The 19,869-nt window shown below is 42.4% G+C and overlaps 1 protein-coding gene across 1 annotated transcript; it reads left to right on the plus strand.

The window, feature by feature from the left end:
- Positions 1–3,832: 3,832 nt before the first annotated feature.
- On the plus strand, positions 3,833–4,981 carry gpr45 (G protein-coupled receptor 45; the record flags this gene model as incomplete). The annotated part of the gene is made up of 1 exon (XM_080838295.1): positions 3,833–4,981. One exon carries the CDS (start codon positions 3,833–3,835, stop codon positions 4,979–4,981), a length of 1,149 nt encoding a protein of 382 aa, XP_080694421.1.
- Positions 4,982–19,869: the final 14,888 nt, after the last annotated feature.

Genomic DNA, 19,869 nt, shown 5'->3' on the forward strand with positions numbered 1-19,869 from the left:
CATGAGCGTAGTTACCCAGTTACTGTAGCTCGCTTTAATAAGCATAAGCACAAGAAGTCAAGGTGGATTACGAAGGGTATCTTACACTCGATAGCCTACAGGGTCAAATTGTACAGAAAAGTGAAACAGGCTCCTTCTGGTAGTATAGAACACTCCAGGTTATCAACAAACCTCCATACATACAACTCCATTCTTTCTAAATGCATCAGAAATGCTAAGAAAAGTTATTATATGACTCTGTTTGAATCATATAAAAATGATGCACAGAAAACTTGGAGTGCTATTAAAGAATTCTATAACAAGGGTATGAAAACGCCCACACCCACAACATTTTTAGTAAATAATCAATCCATCAATGACACCCCAGTTATTGCCGCAAAATTCAACCAATTCTTCGCCAATATAGGACCTGAACTGGCTCAAACAATACCAGCCGATCCCTCCGGGGTAAATTACAAAGATTTCCTGAGCACTCAAAGCAACACTTCCTTCGAGTTCACTCCAATCTCCGATAGCTATATTTACAATATTATTAAAGGCTTAAAACCGAAGTCAAGTTCTGGCCATGACTCATTATCAACCAAACTTCTTCAGGCTGTAAATCATTTGGTTGCAGCCCCAATTGCTCTCATAATAAATCAATCTTTAAACAGCGGCGCTGTACCGGAAAAACTAAAAATTGCTAAAGTTATACCACTATATAAAAAAGGAGACAGTAAGCTATTTGATAATTACAGACCTATCTCTCTCCTCCCTGCAATATCAAAAGTATTGGAAAAAACTGTTTTCAACCAATTATACACCTACTTAGAAAATCATAGTCTCCTGTATAAAAGTCAGTATGGCTTTCGACGAATGCATTCGACAGAGACCGCGTCCCTTGAAATGGTTGATATTATTGCCAATAATCTAGACCAGGGAAAAATCCCAATCTCAGTCTTTATGGACTTGTCGAAGGCGTTTGACACGCTTAATCACGACATTCTGTTAAATAAGCTATTCCATTATGGCATCCGGGACAGCGCTCTAAACTGGTTTAAAGTTCAATGGAGCAAAATCCCCAGTCCTACCACTCAGCACAGGAGTTCCACAAGGCTCTATACTGGGGCCGCTTCTGTTTCTGCTTTATATGAATGATATTCACAAAGTGAGCCAAACTTTCCGCGCCATACTATATGCTGACGACACCACATTGGTTAGCCCCATATGCTCTTTTCAACTAGACAATAACCTGCTCAATACACACGCCCTGTCTGAAACCATTAACAATGAGCTTAAGAAGGTTGCCACATGGCTCATTATAAACAGACTGAATGTCCAAAAAACCAAGTTTATGCTCTTCCATTTCAGACAGAAAGATATCTCAAATATAACCCTCGACCTAAAGATCAGTGGTGAACCCCTGGAACAGGTAGAAAGTTTAAATTTTCTGGGATTAACTCTGCACGAGACACTAAGCTGGAAACATCACACCGACAAAACTGCTAACAAAATTTCTCGTACACTCGGCCTAAATAACCGTATGAAAAATGTTTTACCAGGTTCCACTTTAATAACTATGTACACTGCTCTAATAGTTCCGCATCTGCATTTCGGTCTACTATTATGGGGTCTCAATCCGGCATGTCTGGTACATCTACAGAAACGAGCTATGAGGATCATCACCAAAAGCAAATATAATGAGCATACTGAGCCAATTTTCATACGGTTAAATCAACTAAAATTATATGATATGTACATAATACAGTGCCTGGAATTCTACCACAAGTTCTTAAACAATAACCTCCCTGCTTATTTCCTGAACATGTTCACTCAAAATGCATCCCGTCATAACTATAACACAAGGCACCATCTTAGACTTTACACCCCTTTTTGCAGGACTGCTGCCTACAAACATTGTATCAGACATCATATTCCATATTTACTGACACACTTAGACACATGCATGACAGAAAAACTCACTACACATAGCCTTGAAGGATTAACCCGGTATTCAAAAGCCCACCTCATTTCCAAATATTCTGCCAGCTGTACAACAGAACATTGCTATGTTTGCAACTAAGCTATTTTTATTTGTAATAATATTAATTTATTTTAATAGCAATGAACTACTCTGGGTGGATCCTATGATAGCGGCACAATATGTAGCCTTATAGGATTCTCCAGACAGCATCATATACTTTTCTTTACACTGATCTAATTTCTTTGTTTATTTTATGTATCTAATTTATTGTATGTTATTTCATCCGTAAAATTGTACTTATATTGTTGCTGTCAAATAAACAGTTCTGAGTTCTGATCAATGAGACTTGCATTATGGTAGGTAGGCCTACTTAAATCTGGTGTGTAAAACTTTTCAAGGTGCTAGTTGTAAACAGATCTGACTAGAGAACATCGTATTCTATGCCACGTATTGCCTGCCTTTCCTTATATTAGGTCTATGGCCTCTAATGATGACACTTTCAGGTTTGTTTTTGAAGATCTAGCCTGTATTACTTTGCTTAATGAGAATAATTTGAAAGAAAAAGAGATCTCAACCTCAATAGGATAAAAGATAGAAGAAATTATCCTGCTCATACCAAGAGATTTATCTTGCTCTTCACCAATATGGCCTTTTGAAGACATTTCTGTAGAATAATAATTCTTTATTTTTCTTGTATCTTGAACAGTCCGATTTACATTTGTATTGTTAATTGGTGCCATTAACAACTGACTGTTTAATTACTTACATTACAACTCTTTACTCAGCTAAAAAGTCACATTCCTGTTTTCCTGCTATTAGTCTCCAATATATCTTGTACTTGCGGAGAGGGACAATGCAAATGTAATTTATCATCTCTTTCGTCATTTGTCTTAAATATGGTCAGATTGACCAATAACCAACCAATATGGCAAACTTGGGGACACATACTTGATGGTTTCCCAGTGATAGTATCCTGATGATATTACACTGGGAGTTTCCCCTTTCATGGCTTTCAGCAAAAGCAAACATGAACTGACCACTGATGGTTTTTTCCATTGGGGCAGAACATGCATTGATTCAACATCTATATAAAAGTGTTTGCCCCACGGGCAGGATTCTCAAACAATACTTTATTTATATCACTCCTGAACCTGCAAGTTCTGCAACACAATACAACTGGTTTTATTTTGTGTTTCTAAAAATTGTAATCTTTCTTACAGGGTCTCGAATGCTTGATTTTCTTGGAAGTGGATTCTGGGTGCATCTAGGATCTTGTGGTCCTTTGCTGTGGAGAATTAAACCCCAGCATCCCCCTTCCCTCCTAGTGCAGTGCAACCCTGTGTAACCATGGCAACTGCAGCATCCTGTGAGTGAGTAGCCTTTGAATTGCTCTGTTTGAAATAGTGATGCTGCATATGATTGGAGGTGTTAATGTGTGTTTCTCGTGCCTGAGCACAAGTACCTCTATTACCTGACCTCAATGTTTCAATGAAAATGTGTCTTGATTGAAATTGACCTTTGACTCGTTCAAATTTCTGTAGCCGTCAAAGCTGAGTGCACAGCTAATCTACTGCTTAACAGCTTATGGTAATTCTTCAATCCCCAGTGACGTCATTGCCACCAAACCTGTTACGAGTGGCATTTTGAATTTTTCGTCAATTTCTCGCCTTAACTTGATGCCCAAAGAGTTATTCACTGGGTCCATGAGTGTATGTTCTCTCTGTTCTAGATTGATCCATTCAAGTCACGCTAGGGAGGAGTGACGGACAAACAGCCTTGCAAACACACACACACATACACACACACACACAATAAATGATGCAGCATGCATCTTTGGCCCTGGATTGACGTATCCTGGTAACAGTTGCCATGTCGGGGTGCAACATGAGCTCATTGGAGGGCTGTGCCCTGCTGGAGCCCCTGGAGATGGAGCTACCCGAGGCGGAGGAGGATGAGGGGGACACCAGCCTGATGCCCGTGTCTCTGCGGGTCACGTTGGCGGCCATCATGATCTTCATGATCACCATTGGCTTCCTGGGCAACTCCATCGTCTGCCTGATCGTCTACCAGAAACCCGCCATGCGCTCGGCCATCAACCTGCTGCTGGCCACGCTGGCCTTCTCTGACATTATGCTCTCGCTGCTTTGCATGCCTTTCACTGCCGTCACCGTGGCCACCACCGATTGGCGCTTCGGTGTCGGCTTCTGCCGCACCTCCGTCATGCTCTACTGGCTGTTTGTCCTCGAGGGTGTGTCCATCCTGCTGATCATCAGCGTAGACCGCTTCCTGATCATCGTGCAGCGGCAGGACAAGCTGACCCCACACCGGGCCAAGGTGCTCATTGCCGCCTCCTGGGTGCTGTCGCTGTGCGTCTCGCTGCCCTCGGTAATGGGCTGGCGCACCGGCAAAGCAGAGGCGCCGCGAGCGCCCCAGTGCATCCTCGGCTACAGCGAGTCGCTGGCCGACCGCGGCTACACGGTGCTGCTGGCGGTAGCCGTGTTCTTTGTGCCATTCAGCGTCATGCTCTACTCGTACCTGTGCATCCTCAACACGGTGCGCCGCAACGCCACGCGAATCCACAACCATGCCAGCGAGGGAAGCGTGGGCGTCAGCCACTCCAGCAAGCTGGGGCTGATGGGCCTGCAGCGCCCGCCGCCGCTCAGCGTCGACATGAGCTTCAAGACGCGGGCCTTCACCACCATCCTCATCCTCTTCATCGGCTTCTCTGTGTGCTGGCTGCCGCACACGGTGGTGAGCCTGCTTGCCGTGTTCAGTCGCCGGTTCTACTTCAGCGCCGCCTTCTACCCGGTGAGTGTGGGTGCGCTGTGGCTCAGCTACCTGAAGGCCGTCTTCAACCCCGTCATCTACTGCTGGAGGATCCGCAAGTTCCGGGAGGCATGCCTGGAGTTCATGCCCAAGACCTGTCGCTTCTGCCCAAAGGTGCCCGGGCGGAGCCGGCGGAGAATACGGCCCAGTAACATCTACATCTGCAGCAGCGAGAGCCAGTCGGCAGTATGAGACACAACACACATTTCCTATTCCTAAAAGAAAAAATGGAAGGGCTACACTCTCTGAATATTTACTGTGGTTGTTTCTATGGTTGTACGTTTTAAGTCACCTGATGTCAAAGTGAGGACAGTGTTACTGTGTGATGATATGATGTCATGTTTTTACAATATAATTCATCTGTAAAGGCTCCATCGATCATGATCATTGATAATGAGGGTCATCTTTGTTGGGGAGACATTCTCTGTTCCATTCTCACGCCATACTGTTATGCTGTACTTTTTTATGCAATGTGTTTTGGTTAACGGGTGGTCCGACCGTGAGGACAGGTGTGTTCCCTTCTATGTAATTTCTCTGAAAGTATGGGTATGCCCTGGCCATAAACATCCAGCCAGTGGTGTTTGTAAATGGACTATATTCAAACTGATATTTGCTTTACTTAAAGTAAAATAAGAACAAAGAACAGAGAGGGTTTTGAAAAGAAAAAAAAAAGAAAAAAATCTTTCACCCACTCCTTCATTTTAGACCAGTCGAAATGTCAAAGAGAAGTCTGGATGGGGGTTGAGGCGTCTCCCTCTCTCTCAAGTTCCTTGTCATTAAAATCGCTTTATTAAAGCATTAATACAAGAATGTCGTATGTGTATCCATCATGTTTTTGACAACCAAGGAAAACTCGAGCAAGGTTTATAATGGAGAATGTTTATACCACAATAAACTGTATATGAATATAAGCAATATAACCATGATTTACACAGATGTATATTGTATCTTGTTTCTTAAAGAAATGTTTTTGTCCTGAATTGTGAGGAAATAATGTAATAAAATGGTTTGTGTTACAATTGATATACTGTATATAGTTCTAATCCTTATGCAATAGCCTATTTAAAATCCTATTAGAATAGCTTTAAGCGGATAATTATTCATTAATAGCAACATTAAGCAGGCATTTAGTCATCACACTGTACAACATTTCCACCTGTAACAGTGATTGATTGTTGTTACATTGTTGCACTTTTGACCCAGTTTGATTTTTGAATTCTCACTCTTACATAACCATCTCACCCACACTCTTTCAGTGTTAGGATTAGGAATCATGTTGGATCCTTAGGCATAGTGATAGTAGATGTTACTATACTGGTATTAGTACTAGTACTGGTATTAGTAAATCATTGATTTACCTTTGCTCTGAGTAAGGCACCTGTAGCCAAACAATGAGTGAACTAAAATCTTATTTATTTCCTAGCACCTCTTAACAGGAGAAAACTGAAGGAAGCTGGAAAGCAGTGATAACTTCCCAGATGGTTTTAGGCAAATTCACAACAGACAGATAGCAATGATAGAGTCCTAAATCCTTGTTCAAAACTTTATTGTCTGTGCAATCCTGTTTCCTCAAAAATGGTTGGACCAAAGTCAGGTGAAAGTGTTTTGATAAGAAGGGACGGAATTGTTGTTAGAGAGACGTTTCTCTTCAGTAAGCTCGCTGTCTGTGCTGACCTGATGGTCATTACTTTATGTATTTAATGTGATCATTGTCATTTCTAAAGCTAGTTGTTATTGTGTATTTCTGAAGACTAGAAGAGGGTGGCACCACTAGGTGGCACCATACACACCTTTCACTTCAACTCAACCCACCGTGGAGGACCATTAGTTAACATCACGCACCACTTCACCTCAGCTCCCTCTGAACCCTTTCTAGCCCATTATCTGCAGATCATGGCCCTACAATTACAGTATTGTGCAGGGCAAGGTATCCAGTGTTAATTAACCCCCCCGGGAAATTTTGTGGGCCAGTGGTTCTGCATTTGCAAAGCATTTTTTTCACAAACTTGGATGGAAGCCATTCATGCCTACATATGGTACCCATGTCAACCACGTTTACCGACAGCTTTTCAAATGATCTTTAAAGGTAGAGAAAATGAATCTGTTTGGAAGTAAGAAAATGACCAACATACAGTAGCTATGTGATGAACTGCTACAGCTAATGCTGGCCTTGACATCTACGCTCTTTCAGCATGATTAATATCATAATCATTCATATCGCCACAATGTTTTTCATCAACAAACAAGGCTTTACCTATTTTATTTATTTTATTTTAATTAATTGACATTGACATTGACATTGGTATAATCTGTTCATGAGGCAAAGTCAACAGAATGGGTAAGCCCAGGTTGGTTACTTAACTGTACAACCTAATTACTCCATATTAACACAATTCTTATATATTTAAACGTGAATGATATATACTTATATTTTAAATATAATAAATATTTACCTGAAATGTTACACCTCTCACATATAGTATTAAGGGCATCATGAATTAAGGACAAAGAGATACAAAAAAGGAACATAGTGGTGAGAGGTCAAGAGGTCAATTGATTGCTCCCAAACACTAGACCACAAATGGTGCTGGAAATCTGTCTGATGTCAGGGTGCCAGGTTTCAGGAGCTGGAGAAAAACTCAGTTAAACACTGTGTGTATGTTTTGAATAGGTTATCAGGCCACTGCCAGTTATGCTTCAGAGAGACAGTACGGGTAGCAGCACTGTCATACAGCTGGCGCTTGTTTGATTGGCAGCTGCAGTCATCGCGCTGTACACCGTTCCTCTTCCTCATTCTGCCCTTCCTAAGCCCTCTCAGTCCGTGCTCTTATCACTCCATGCTAAAGACTTCCTCTTGGCCATCTCCATCCAGGACGGCTGGCCTCCGTCAGAAATAGGCTGCTGGGGCGAGGACACAGAAGCGAGTGTCCTCTTCAGCGACTTATCTTCTCTGTCTGTAGGTCTCAAGGGGACAGAGCTTGGCACCAAATCTGTGGAAACCAGACAAAACCGCTGAAAATCAGCACATCCCTTGCATGTTTACACAAACATACCTCAAAGTATAGGATAAACAGGAAACACAAACAGACAGGAACAATATAAATGCATCGAAGCAGGCAGAAACATGCACACAATATTCACAGTAAAAACAACAAGACACACTTAAGATCCGGTACCAGTACCTGTGTCAGTCTTTGAGTCTCTGTTGAGGTGCCCTGTTCTAACTGACGTCAAAGACTGAGGTGAGGATTTGGCCTCTGAGGTGGTTTTCGATGACTCAATCTACAAAAACACATGCATAGGAGGTATTATATATTGCGTAATATTACATCATACTATATAAGACCAAACAAAATACCCAAAAAATTGAACATCTACATGTATACTTATGTATGACAAACATGCCATGTTTTGTTTTGGCCATTTAAATAAAAACATTGAACATCGTTTCATGCCAGCGCATTATTAGTACAGTACAACACGCTGATTCTAGGTCTATATTCTGTTACTCTATTCTATTACTACACATGCAGAACTGGGTCTAGAGCAACGGCAGTCCGCTAAGTAGGTCAGCGGTGTATTTTTATCAGGAACACAAGTCGGAGCTACCTTGGTGCCTGCAGAGGCTCCTTTGTCTCCCCACTTCTCCAAAAACGCAGCCTTGCTCCCCGAAGGTGTCGTCCGAGGCTCCCACGCCTCTGCTGCGTTTGCCCCGCTGCCTCTTCCTAAGGCAGGATGGGGCAGATCACCTCTCTTCTTGACTGAGTTGAGTCCATCATTGCTACCTTGTGGGATGGACGGTGGAGCTGGCTGACTCTGTTGTTTTAGATGGGAAGGAGGCTTTGCGCTGGATGACAGATGTGAGGTAGCTGCGGGCTGTGACACGTGGGGTATGGACTGGGTGGAGGAGAGTGGTGGTGATGGCTGTGTTTTATTTATGATGGAGGAAGGTGGTGTTGATTGAGCTGTGGCCTGCTGAGATTGAGCCTGTTTCACCAACTGTTTTGTGGAGATGTTAGGCTGTGTGGCTATGGACTGTGATGCACGGAGCTGTGTTCCTTTTACAATGGTTTGTGTTGCTGGTGATTGACTTGCAGTGGGGGGTATTGGTTTTGGATTGGATGCTGCTACTGGTAGCTGTTTTGTGATTGGCTGCCCTGGGATGGAATGGAGGACAGCTGTTGGTGACTGGCTTGATTCTGTTGGTGATGCATCAGGCAGGGTGGTCTGTTTGGGCTTTCTGGTAGGCTGTCCAGATGGTTTTTCACTGATGGTAGACTGTGCTGGTCTTACAGCAGGTTGTATCACCGCAGGCTGAGTTTCAGTTGTAGGCGTGGGTTTGATGTCTGTTTGTGTGCTGGTGAAAAGCTGCTGGAAGGTTCTTGTCTTCTCCATTGCCATACTCATCCAGGACACTTCCGAGGAAGCAGTCTCTGATTCTTTAACAGATTGGGCTGTAGACTTTACATCCTCTGATCGTGGAGGTGAAACCTCCTTTGAGGGCAAGGGTACAGATGCCGTCTGCTTAGTTGGCGAAGATGCAGACGTCCTCTTAATAGAGGGCGAGGGCACAGGTGCTGCTTCCACAGTGGGAGAAGGTATGAACTCCTTTTTGGCCAGAGGTGCCGTGGGCAGAGTGGGTCCTTCGGGGAACTCTGGGAGTTTGCTGCTCAGGAGCTGCTGAATGGTTCTGGTCGTCTCCATGGCCATGCCTATCCATGAGGAATCAGAGCTGGCAGCTTCTGGCTCTTTTACAGGTGGAGGTGTAGGCAATACATCATCTGACTGAGATGGACTGGCCTCCTTTGAAGGTAAAGGTGCAGATGACACCTGTTTGGATGGTGTGGGCACAGATGACTCCTTGGCAAAAGATGAAGATGCAGACACAGCTGATTGGTTTGCTTCACCTGTGGGTAGTATAAGGAATTATGTTAGATGGAGAATGAAAATCAGCTTCAGCTAAAGCTAAGACAATTTGTGCTTATTCGGCCCTGAAAACATGCAACATACAGTTTCTGGGAATCCAGGGCAAACCAGGAATGTACCAAGAACCAATCACAACTATGAAAGCCATGCCTACTGTTTCATACCATGTTTTTAAATAATTCTCCTTGAAAAGTTAGACTGGCAGTAATTGCACACTGTAACTTTTTTTAGTAAAAAAAAAAACAGTTGTTGTTTGACCAAAACAATGGCAAACCAAACTTATTGCCTATTTGGACATTGCCTATTTGGTATTACAACCCTTGACCAGCTTCACAGGTAACCCTAATGATTCTTGATAACCTTAATGATTAACTTCAGTGTATTTTACTGACTACACTTGGGCATGCCTAACCTACTTCAGAGATATTATATTACAAAGCCCCGCTTCATAAAAAAGGAGAGGCTAATTTGCAATCAGCAGCTTATTAATTTGATGATACAGCATGTAGCCTGGCTAGTGAACATGATATTCTGCACCCAGTACTCTAGCCATTGTACTTTCAAGTCAGTATAAATAATAACAACACAAATGTATTTTGTATTCCCTCCTACCACAGACAAGCTGTTGTTTTTCAACATCTGGTTTGGTAGAGTTTTTGCTGATCATGTGTAATAGTCATGTGTTATTGAATAATGTTGACTTTTACTGCAGGTTGTCACTGAAGACGTAAAAACAATCAGTTTGGGTGAGATAGAAGGAAGCATGGTTAAACTGAGAGAACAGATTTTCAAGGTTGTTGACTCGTGGCTATCAAACGATAACAGGCAGATTGGGCGGTTACGTGTTTTATGAGAGGTGTTAGGGACAGCCTTAGTGGCCGTCTTCCTATAATGTCTGTTTATGATGGCAATGGCACATGGAACTTAAAGATTCCTTTTCCTGCTTTAGGTGTGATAATAAAATGCTGATCGGTCACAAAGACAAAGTGAAATAAAGAAGAGTGACCTTATGGCTACATGAGAATAACATTACCCGTGTTTAAATACAAATGGACACGTCATCTCTCCGTAGTCTGGATGAATGTTTGATCCTGATTAGACAATCTTTCCCTTCAGAAACTTCAAAGTGAAACTGCCAACCATATATAATAATAGACTAGTACAGGGGTCGGCAATAGGCGGACCGCGGTCCGGGTCCGGACCCAACTGACGTCGTCTCCGGACCGAGACACAATTGCAAAAAAAAAAATATATATATATGTGTTTTTTTTATATATATATATAATTTGACCAAGCAGTTTTAACAGCTGATGTGTGACTTTTACAACCCCGTTAAATACATTAAATTATCCATAACTTTACGGTAGGCTATGCTTTTGTTTAAACTTTATAATGCCAGTAGCCAATCAGATGATAGCATACTCTACGCAGCACGGGCTCGCTTTTACAGTAAAGCAAGCTGCGAGCTGTGGGACTGGTGCATGCACGAACTGCAGACAAATTGACTGAAGAAAATAGTGCGTGACAGTTGAGAGGGAAATATTCATTGCAGTTCGCGGTTGAAGAGAAAGATGGCATGCTCTAAGAAGAGAAAGGTAGACAGCGAGAACCGAGCTTTAAAAGAGGAGTGGACAGACGTGTACATGTTCATTCTGCCTGCGCGCAGCTGTAAGCCTGTGTGCCTGATATGCTCTGAGACGGTGGCACTCGTCAACGTGAAACGCCACTACGATATGAAGCACAAAGAATTTGATCTAAATAACCCTCTCAAATCCGAACTGCGAGCACAGAAAATACATGATCTTAAAGCCCAGTATGCCCGATCTACCATCATCCTGACTAATTCATTCACTGCCCAACAACGAGTGCATGAGTGCTGTAGCTGAAACTTTGCTAGGGAATATGCTGGACACTATGTTTAATGTTAATAATATGGAAAAACACAATAAACACTGTTGAAATATTATTGAAATGTAGACCTTCATTTGATCTGTCAGTTGTTGATCAAACAGATAGGCTACTAGGCTATACAGTACTTATATTGGCTAAATATGCCCCTGAATCATAATGCACGCCTTGACTGTTGGTACATAATACACATGCAGTCCTATATCAGTCAATTGGATACCCCTGGACTAGTAGTTGCCAAATAAAAGAAACATTAACCTGTCTTTTCAGAACTCATGCAAAGCCAAAGAGAATGAAATCAAACCCACCATCCTGTCGAAGGGACCTAGATCTTAAACTGCTACCAGCATTGCCAGCGGACGGTAAGGATGAGATGTTCTGCCCCGCTGGTGTGGCTGTCATAGAATCACAGCCCGGTGAAGCAGCAGATTTGATCAGAGAACCCGTCCTGTTGGCCCTTGGAACAGCTGGAGGCGCATCCTTCTTCATCGCTGAATCCAAAGCCACAGCCTGGGAACCTTGTGCGGTGTTCAGCGTGCTGACATCAGCACTATGCCGTTTAATGCTGACCTCTGACTGAGCAGTGTCCATCTTGTATTTGAGAGACAATGAGGTGGAACGCAATTTAACTCCAAATGCATTCTTCTCCTGCTCTTCCTTAGTCGGTTCCTCCTCTCCGTGTTCTCTCAAGTCTTCATGGGCCTCCTCAGCCTCCTCCACACCATCCTGACCCACCTCCTCCGTGGCCTCCACTCCAATCTCATGTTGCAGAGTCGAAGACTCCCCCCGATCTGAACCACTGCTGTTCCCCCGTTGCATTGGGATCTCTGCACGAGCAGTTGGAGGTAGTTCTTTGCCTTTCATGTCACCCTTTTGTACACCAGGCTGCTCCTGACACCGATTGGTTAGGTATGGAACATTTGGTTTGGATAAGTCTTTCTTAGCTCCTGTTTCTTCAAACTTACTGGTGAAGCTCCCAGTTGTAGGTCGATCTTTGTTGTGAGCAGAGGAAATAGTAAAACGTGGCGATCCAGACGTTGGTCTTTGTTGACTAGGTGCTATATTTTCTACAGCTTGTGGTTTTACTATTTGTATAGGTGCTGATACTTTAGCTGACTGTGTTAACACCCCACTCTTGAATTCCTCTTTGATTAAAGTTTTCTCATTTGTGCTGATAGATCTCAATGGAGTGACCTCTGAGGCCAAGCCTTCTGAGGTTCCACGATCTGCCATCACAGGCTGAGCTTTCAGAGGAATCTCAGTCTGCGGATTTAAACTCTGATTCCCCTTATTGTCTGCTGTTTCAGTCTTATTCTGGAGTACTGGCATCTGAGATCCAGTGACGCACTGCCTATCATTATCTCTTTTATTTGCCAAAACACTGGCAGGAACTCTTTGTGGAACAGCAGTCGATGGGGCACTGCTTGGGGCAGGATTAAGGGGGAAAATACCAAGATTCTCTCCTACTTGCCTGGTGCTTCCCACACTCTTTGTCTTTGGAGACCCAGGGGCCTTTGTTCCCACAGTCTCTGAGGCCATGTGATTCTTTTTGGGATCGGCTGCTTGAGTGATAACAGGGGTTGCCTCTGTTCCAGAGGTAGGAGCCGAATCCATGGGAAGTTCCGGATCCTTTGCAACGGCGGGCAGATGGGAATGAAGGGTGGACATCCCAACAACAGTCTCGGTAATGAGAGGACGTGGCTGGATTGGGGGTCGTAGAGGAGAGGCAGGTTGATGTGAACCATTGGTGTCCATCAAAGACCTCTGATTAGAATTAGGCAAATGGTTCTCATCTGTGGGAGCAGAAGGACTCCTACCAGTTCGTAGCACCTGGCTGGAATGGGATCGTAACTTGATGGACTCCTTAGAAAGCACAAGTCCTTTCTCATCTTCTTTGTTGGGCATGGGATGTTCCAGGTTGTTCATGCTTTCAGATCGTGCTCGAGAAGCTGGTAGCTGAAAAAGAAGTGTGAAAACAGTCAATGCAAAAAGACAAAGATATGAATGAGTTCTATTTTATGTGCAAACTCTTTCTTGATTAAGAACAGCATGTCCTAACAAGACAAGGCGGAAAGAATCAAAGTTCCTCATCTTACTGATGTCAGCTTCCTGACTTTAGCACTGGCCCTCTGGTTCCTGGGCTTCACGGACATGCGGTGACGAGCAGCAGAGTTGTCCAGGCAAGGGGTGAATTGTGCAGGGGCACTGAAATCAACCCCAGTATCTGAGGGAGCCGAGCCGATTGGTGCAGTTGGGCTGCTGGTCTGAGGAGCCAGATATAATGGAGGATGACCGTGAGATAGATACATGTTATGTGAAATTAGGTGAAAGAAGATTCTCAGTTTGAAATTCTGTAATGAAAACATGCATTGCATTCAATGACAAGGCAAATGGCTGAGAAAGGCAATACCTATTTAAGTACATTTGACACTGAAGAAACTCAAAGTAGGCCTACTATGCTTAGTTGGAGGGGGCAACTATACACTGTAGGTAATCGGTGAGAAGCCTTGTCCCATATGTGATTCACACGAATGAGAAAGGGTCCTTAGTGAAGGGGCACAAGTGAAAAAGATTTTTTTCTTGACACACAGTAGAGAGAAAAAATATTTGTTTGATTTTTTTGGCACAGAATATAAACAATGAGGACTTTCAAGTAGAAACTAGGAGGGGGTAACAACTGGGGCCAAGACTAATTTAAACTTTTTGGAGTAGTGTTCTGGGACATTGTTGATCCAGAGGGTTGACACTGTGCTACGTACGTATATGAGTCCCAGCACAGTAACAACTTTTCTTAACCATTTCTCAAAGTTGAGCTGCGTTCTGAAACAGTGGTTAGGCTGGATGCATGCTTAGGTGAGTTTAGAAAAAGGCATGGTATCCTCAGTGTTTCTTGCATATAGTGTCTATCTAATGTTTAAGTCAAGCATTAACTGAATGCTTTTTTCCATGTAATTGAAGGGGTTGCTGTTACCTTGATGGATGTTCTCTGAGGTAAAACCCCATTGAGAACGATTTCAGGAGGGCTTTGCGGGAGCCCGTCATCTTCTGAGCTGCCACTTGCATCCTCGGGTCTCTTAATGGACGTCACAAGAGGGGGATGACCGAGACGCAGGTTCTGCTGTTGTAGTTTCACCTGTCTCACCACAGGAAAGCCCATCAGCCCTCTTGTGTTTGTGCAGTAAATGTCTAATGCTACATTGTGTGAAGCACTCACCTGTAAGGTTTTGATACGACTCTGTACGTTCTCTTGAGATAGATCCCGTGGCGGTTCCGTTGAGGACAGACATAGGTCAGCAAGGAAGATGCTGTCATGTGACAATGCACGAGACCCCATGTTGCTGTTGTGAAAATACAAAGCCAACAAAATTAAACATAAATAACATGAATAAAAATAAACATAAATGTTCATCTTTTTCCTTTGACTAAATATGCAATCATCTCGATAACAGTTAATGTGTAAACATCATCCCCGGCATCATCAAACCATTCATGGGGGGCAGATTACAAGCCTGATATAGATAAGAGCAGGAAAAGCTGGACAAAACATCTACACAAAGCCAGCTGCACATGCTCACTAGTGATATGATAGAGGACGGACAGCTGTCAGACAGGTTTTTCGAGAGGTCACCTGAAATTCTCCTCTACGTCCAGCTCCTCGTCCTTCCCTTGTGTGATGTCACTGTCTGACTGGCTCAGCTTCCGCTCCCCTTTGTCCTCTTTCGTCTTGCTCTTTCCGAAGAGACGCGTCTTTAGAGTCTTCAGTTTTGATTTCTTCTTTCCTGTGATGTTGATTAATACATTATTCAGATATTAGATTACACACTCTGCATCGTGGGTATCAGCGGGTGGTGATGCACGTCTTCAAACCTGTGGGGTCGTCACTGCTGCCCTCAAGGTCCCCTGAGGATAACTCCATTTCTTGATTTTTGCTTAGAATTCAAAGATTTGAAATCTATAATGCTGTAAAGAGAAAGACACATCCATACATCTATTTAACAGAGTCAATTTAACAGACAGAATGACAGGTAAGATTTCTGGTATCAATCTGTTATTACAATCTTCTGGTATGTCTGGTGAGGCTGACATTAATTTCTTTACTGCAGGGGTCACATGACCACTGTGTAGACTCATATATGATGATTACATTGACTGTAACATGTAAATACAAACTTTATTTCTGCAGGGCACAAGAACCGTGCTAAAACATCCTTTATCTTTGGCCAAAAGACTCAACTGAGTTTTGTATGAGCCCTGAGTAAAAATTTTTGACAGAATATTTGTCCTCTTGAGCATTTTATTGATCTCATGTATCTAATTAGCACCCTCTGAATGTGGAGCTCACACAAAGCATAAAATATGAACATTGTAAATTCAATCTAGCAATCTACTGATCTTCTCTCTCAATTAGCCTACTTGACCAGATTCTAAGCTCTCCTGTATAGTTCACTATAGTTACTACTATATTAAAAAGTCTCCTTGCCTACATTTCCTACTTATTTACGACACAAATGCCTTACATAGAAATACACTCACATCCACATACCGTTTGTTGTTGAGTCATTTGTACTTACAGACATGCACGATTAGCCTATATGTTTGTCTTCTCATGTCTCGTTTGAACTAGAACAGACACACCTGTTATAATGATGCCAAACCCTTTTTTACGGCGACCAGGCTAAACGCTCATTGGCTGTGCTGTGATAAGTAAAAACACGCAGTGCTGATGAACAGTATGCAAAGTCCATCCTCTGACCTGCCTGAGATTTCAGTGGCCTGTTTTCACGTGCAAAAAAGAAGCAATGCTCTTGTTTCTACTGGGTCATTGTTTTTACAGAGGGGAACTTAATGTGAGCTCAACCAAACATGCACCAACAGATGCTTTCATTGCAGTCAATTAGAGCAAAACACGGATGGCTTGGATATGCGAGTAGTGCCAATATAAAAGAGAGAGACGAGTCGAACAGACATAAAGAACAGCTCCTGAATGCTCAGCATTAAGAGTTTCAATGATCATTTAGAACCCCTAGGTCAGGTCCATTTACATTGTAAGGACTTCAGCTATAGCAGTACACACTCAACAGGACAAAATGGAGATTATCCAGAGCCTTAATAACATAAAATAGAATTTCCTGTAAGATTTCACTGAGTCCTAATCCCACAACAACAGCTTAATCACAAAGTTGCTGCACATCGGAGGTATTAAAATGGCTCAGTTGGAACTACCAATCATACATCATACAAAGAAATGATAAATGGCATATACAGATATATATGAAGAAAAAGACGCTCCACAAAGATGGTTCATAAACAGTAAACGAATTCAAATCACTACAGACAATATACAAAGTATATACAGCCTTCCAAGAGTAACCACAAACCCAGCCGGAAGAACTGTTAAATTCACATTTACTATTTCACTTACCCTCTGCCAACAAATATAATTTGGTAACCCTGTCTCCTTCTCTTATATGTCCATCTGCTCTCTCTTTACAGCACAACCTGTGCCCACAACCTCAAGTGCATGCTTTAAACACAGAAAAGAGCCAAAGTGAAAGGTACTACAGAGAGTGAGAGCGTAAGAGAGGATGAGAGAGAGAGAGAGAGAGAGAGAGAGAGAGAGAGAGAGAGAGCATGAAGGGGGTGGGGGTACTAAAAAGACAGACAGACAGACAGACAGATCATTTCAAGTGTAAGCGAATGAGCATGAAAGCATGCAGTGGTTGAAGGGGGAGGCAATGGCAAGACAAGGTTACCGCTCGACAATTGGTGTTGGCAGATGGAATCAGGAAATCACACACAAATACACATATTCTCCCTCTCTCTCTCTCTCTTTCTATCACACACACACACACACACACACACACACACACACACACACACACACACACACACACACACACTACTAGCACAAACAAGCACAGTGGCCCATGGATTTAAGCTCCTTATGAAATGCTAAACTGATTTAGAGCCCAGGAATGAACGAAAAAACAGACAAAAAGCAAAAGCCATGAGAGAAGGGGAAACGCATTAGACATGATGGTATCACACACACACGCATTATACATGATGGTATCACACACACATCATCAGTCAGCGTAATTACCACTGACTACAGCCAAATATGAGAGAGGGAAAGAGAAAGAGAGAGAGAAAGAAAGAAATGGTCCTGATAAATATTATACTTTTTATATTTTTTACTTTTTATTATACAGCTTTCTGGTGACAATATAACATTGCTATATGAAACAAGGTACCATTCAGTATTAACATTCTTGACAGAAATGCCCACATATTCCCTCTAAGACTGTTATCTCATAGTAGTTATGATTACTGAACTGTTAGGGGTTTACTCTAAGGTGAACCGAGCTATAAACCTGAAATTGTTAACGCTGAGGATTTGCATGTGCCAGAGGGGTTGGTATTTTTGCATGCAAAAGAATGTAAAGATAAGAGGTGCCATGCGTCACTGTACTAACAAAACTGTCTTTCAACCTCAAGTAAGGGAATAGAACAGTTACAGTATACTGTACATTGTTGGCGCCAGTATTTAGGTTGAGAATTTTTTTTTAAAAATCAACTGGCATTGTTTTTATCAACAGGTAGGCTATTGTCTTTATGAACTGAAATTGCATCAGGCAAATAAACAATGGCAGCATGTCAAATAAGCTATAAAAGTTAAAGAAAAATAACCTTTCCAGATGTGTGGTTGCTATCACACTGGAATTGTGTTCTAGCTAAGGATGCTTACCAGTGATGCCAAAAGGAGCTAAATTTAAGACAAGTGCCTACTGGACAATCTGTCTACCTCTTCAACCACTGCTGTGATTTAACATGATAAGATGTGGGAATTAGGCAGATACCCTATAGCTAAGGGGTCTGAGACTGACTTCATTGTTTTAAAACAGCATATTGAATTCAGTTGAATCCTTCATATATTTTTTTGACATGGCGCTTTTGTAAGAGGTCACGGGTTTCAAGGTCCTTCTGTCTTCGAACTGAAGTAGCAAGGTGTCAATAGCAATACGTTTCTTAGTAGATTGCATGGTACCACTTATCCCCAGAAGAAGTGGAAAAGTCAAACATTATTCAAAGATTATCCCCAGCCAGACACAAGTCTTAAGTCCTCTCCTCGTCTTTTTGATGCCAGAGCAATGATTTCTGTCATGGTCCAAAAGAAGAACTTCATATAGATGACCCAGCCACACTGTTAATACAGATATGACATCACATGGCTGTGGTCATAGTACAGTAAATTGTGGCAGCTGAAACTAAATGTTTTTTTTTTTTTTGCTTGATGAACATGATCATCGTTCTGGACGTCGGTAGGCCTTACATGAAGTGCTCTGTTATTTTTGACTCATTTTCCCTTGTGTTTTTGATGACCTAGAACAGCAAGCCACTCTCTGTCTCTATATCCTTCTCTCTCTCTCTCTCTCTCTCTCTCTCTCTCTCTCTCTCTCTCTCTCTCTCTCTGGTTCATCCTACAGAACAGAGAGAAGCTTTGCCCCAGATATACAAATCTAGGCTGGGATCAAGGGATGCCTACAAATCCCACTTTTCTGTATTGCCTGTGCAGAAGGTCAATGGTAACATCAAGGACATGTACTCTTCATACATCCTATCCAATAGTTTGGTGACGTTCTTATGTTGACATTATTTTCAACATATACTCGTCTGTCATTCTGTCAATCATCTCCTACTATGGCACATTTATGCAAGTGACACCTTTCTACTTTCTGGGAGAACCTGGCGGTTGCCAAATAGTGTTAAGCATGGATTCCATATGCTCTCTCGGCATTGAGCAATCTCACATTTTAAACTCCAGTGAAGAGGAATCATATACTACACTTCTAAAAGTAATACACTGATTTGTCATAAGCTATATGGAACAATTTAAAGTCCTTCAACACGTGTGCTCCGACACGTGAGAACTCTCAGGATAGCCTTTTACGTTCAGTTTTCTGGTTGATTGCTGTTGCTATTTTAGTCCTGTTTTGAGTTTGACTTTTCTATTTGAAAGCACACAAAAAAATCGAATGAGCAGAGCGTATTGAGATTAAGCAAGATTAGTGATAGATTAAATCCTGTCCCACGGACAAGCCGTTGGAACATTGCATTGAAACAAACGTTAATGTTTCCAAGTAAAAGGGCTGACGGACCAGTCCTCAGACTAGCGTTGGCTACAATTTGTATCCTCAACAGACTTTCGTTTCAGGTATATCATACTAAATAAAACAGATGATGCT

This window comes from Sprattus sprattus, assembly GCF_963457725.1.
Source record: "Sprattus sprattus genome assembly, chromosome: 5".
In the NCBI taxonomy this organism is placed as follows: Eukaryota; Metazoa; Chordata; class Actinopteri; order Clupeiformes; family Clupeidae; genus Sprattus; species Sprattus sprattus.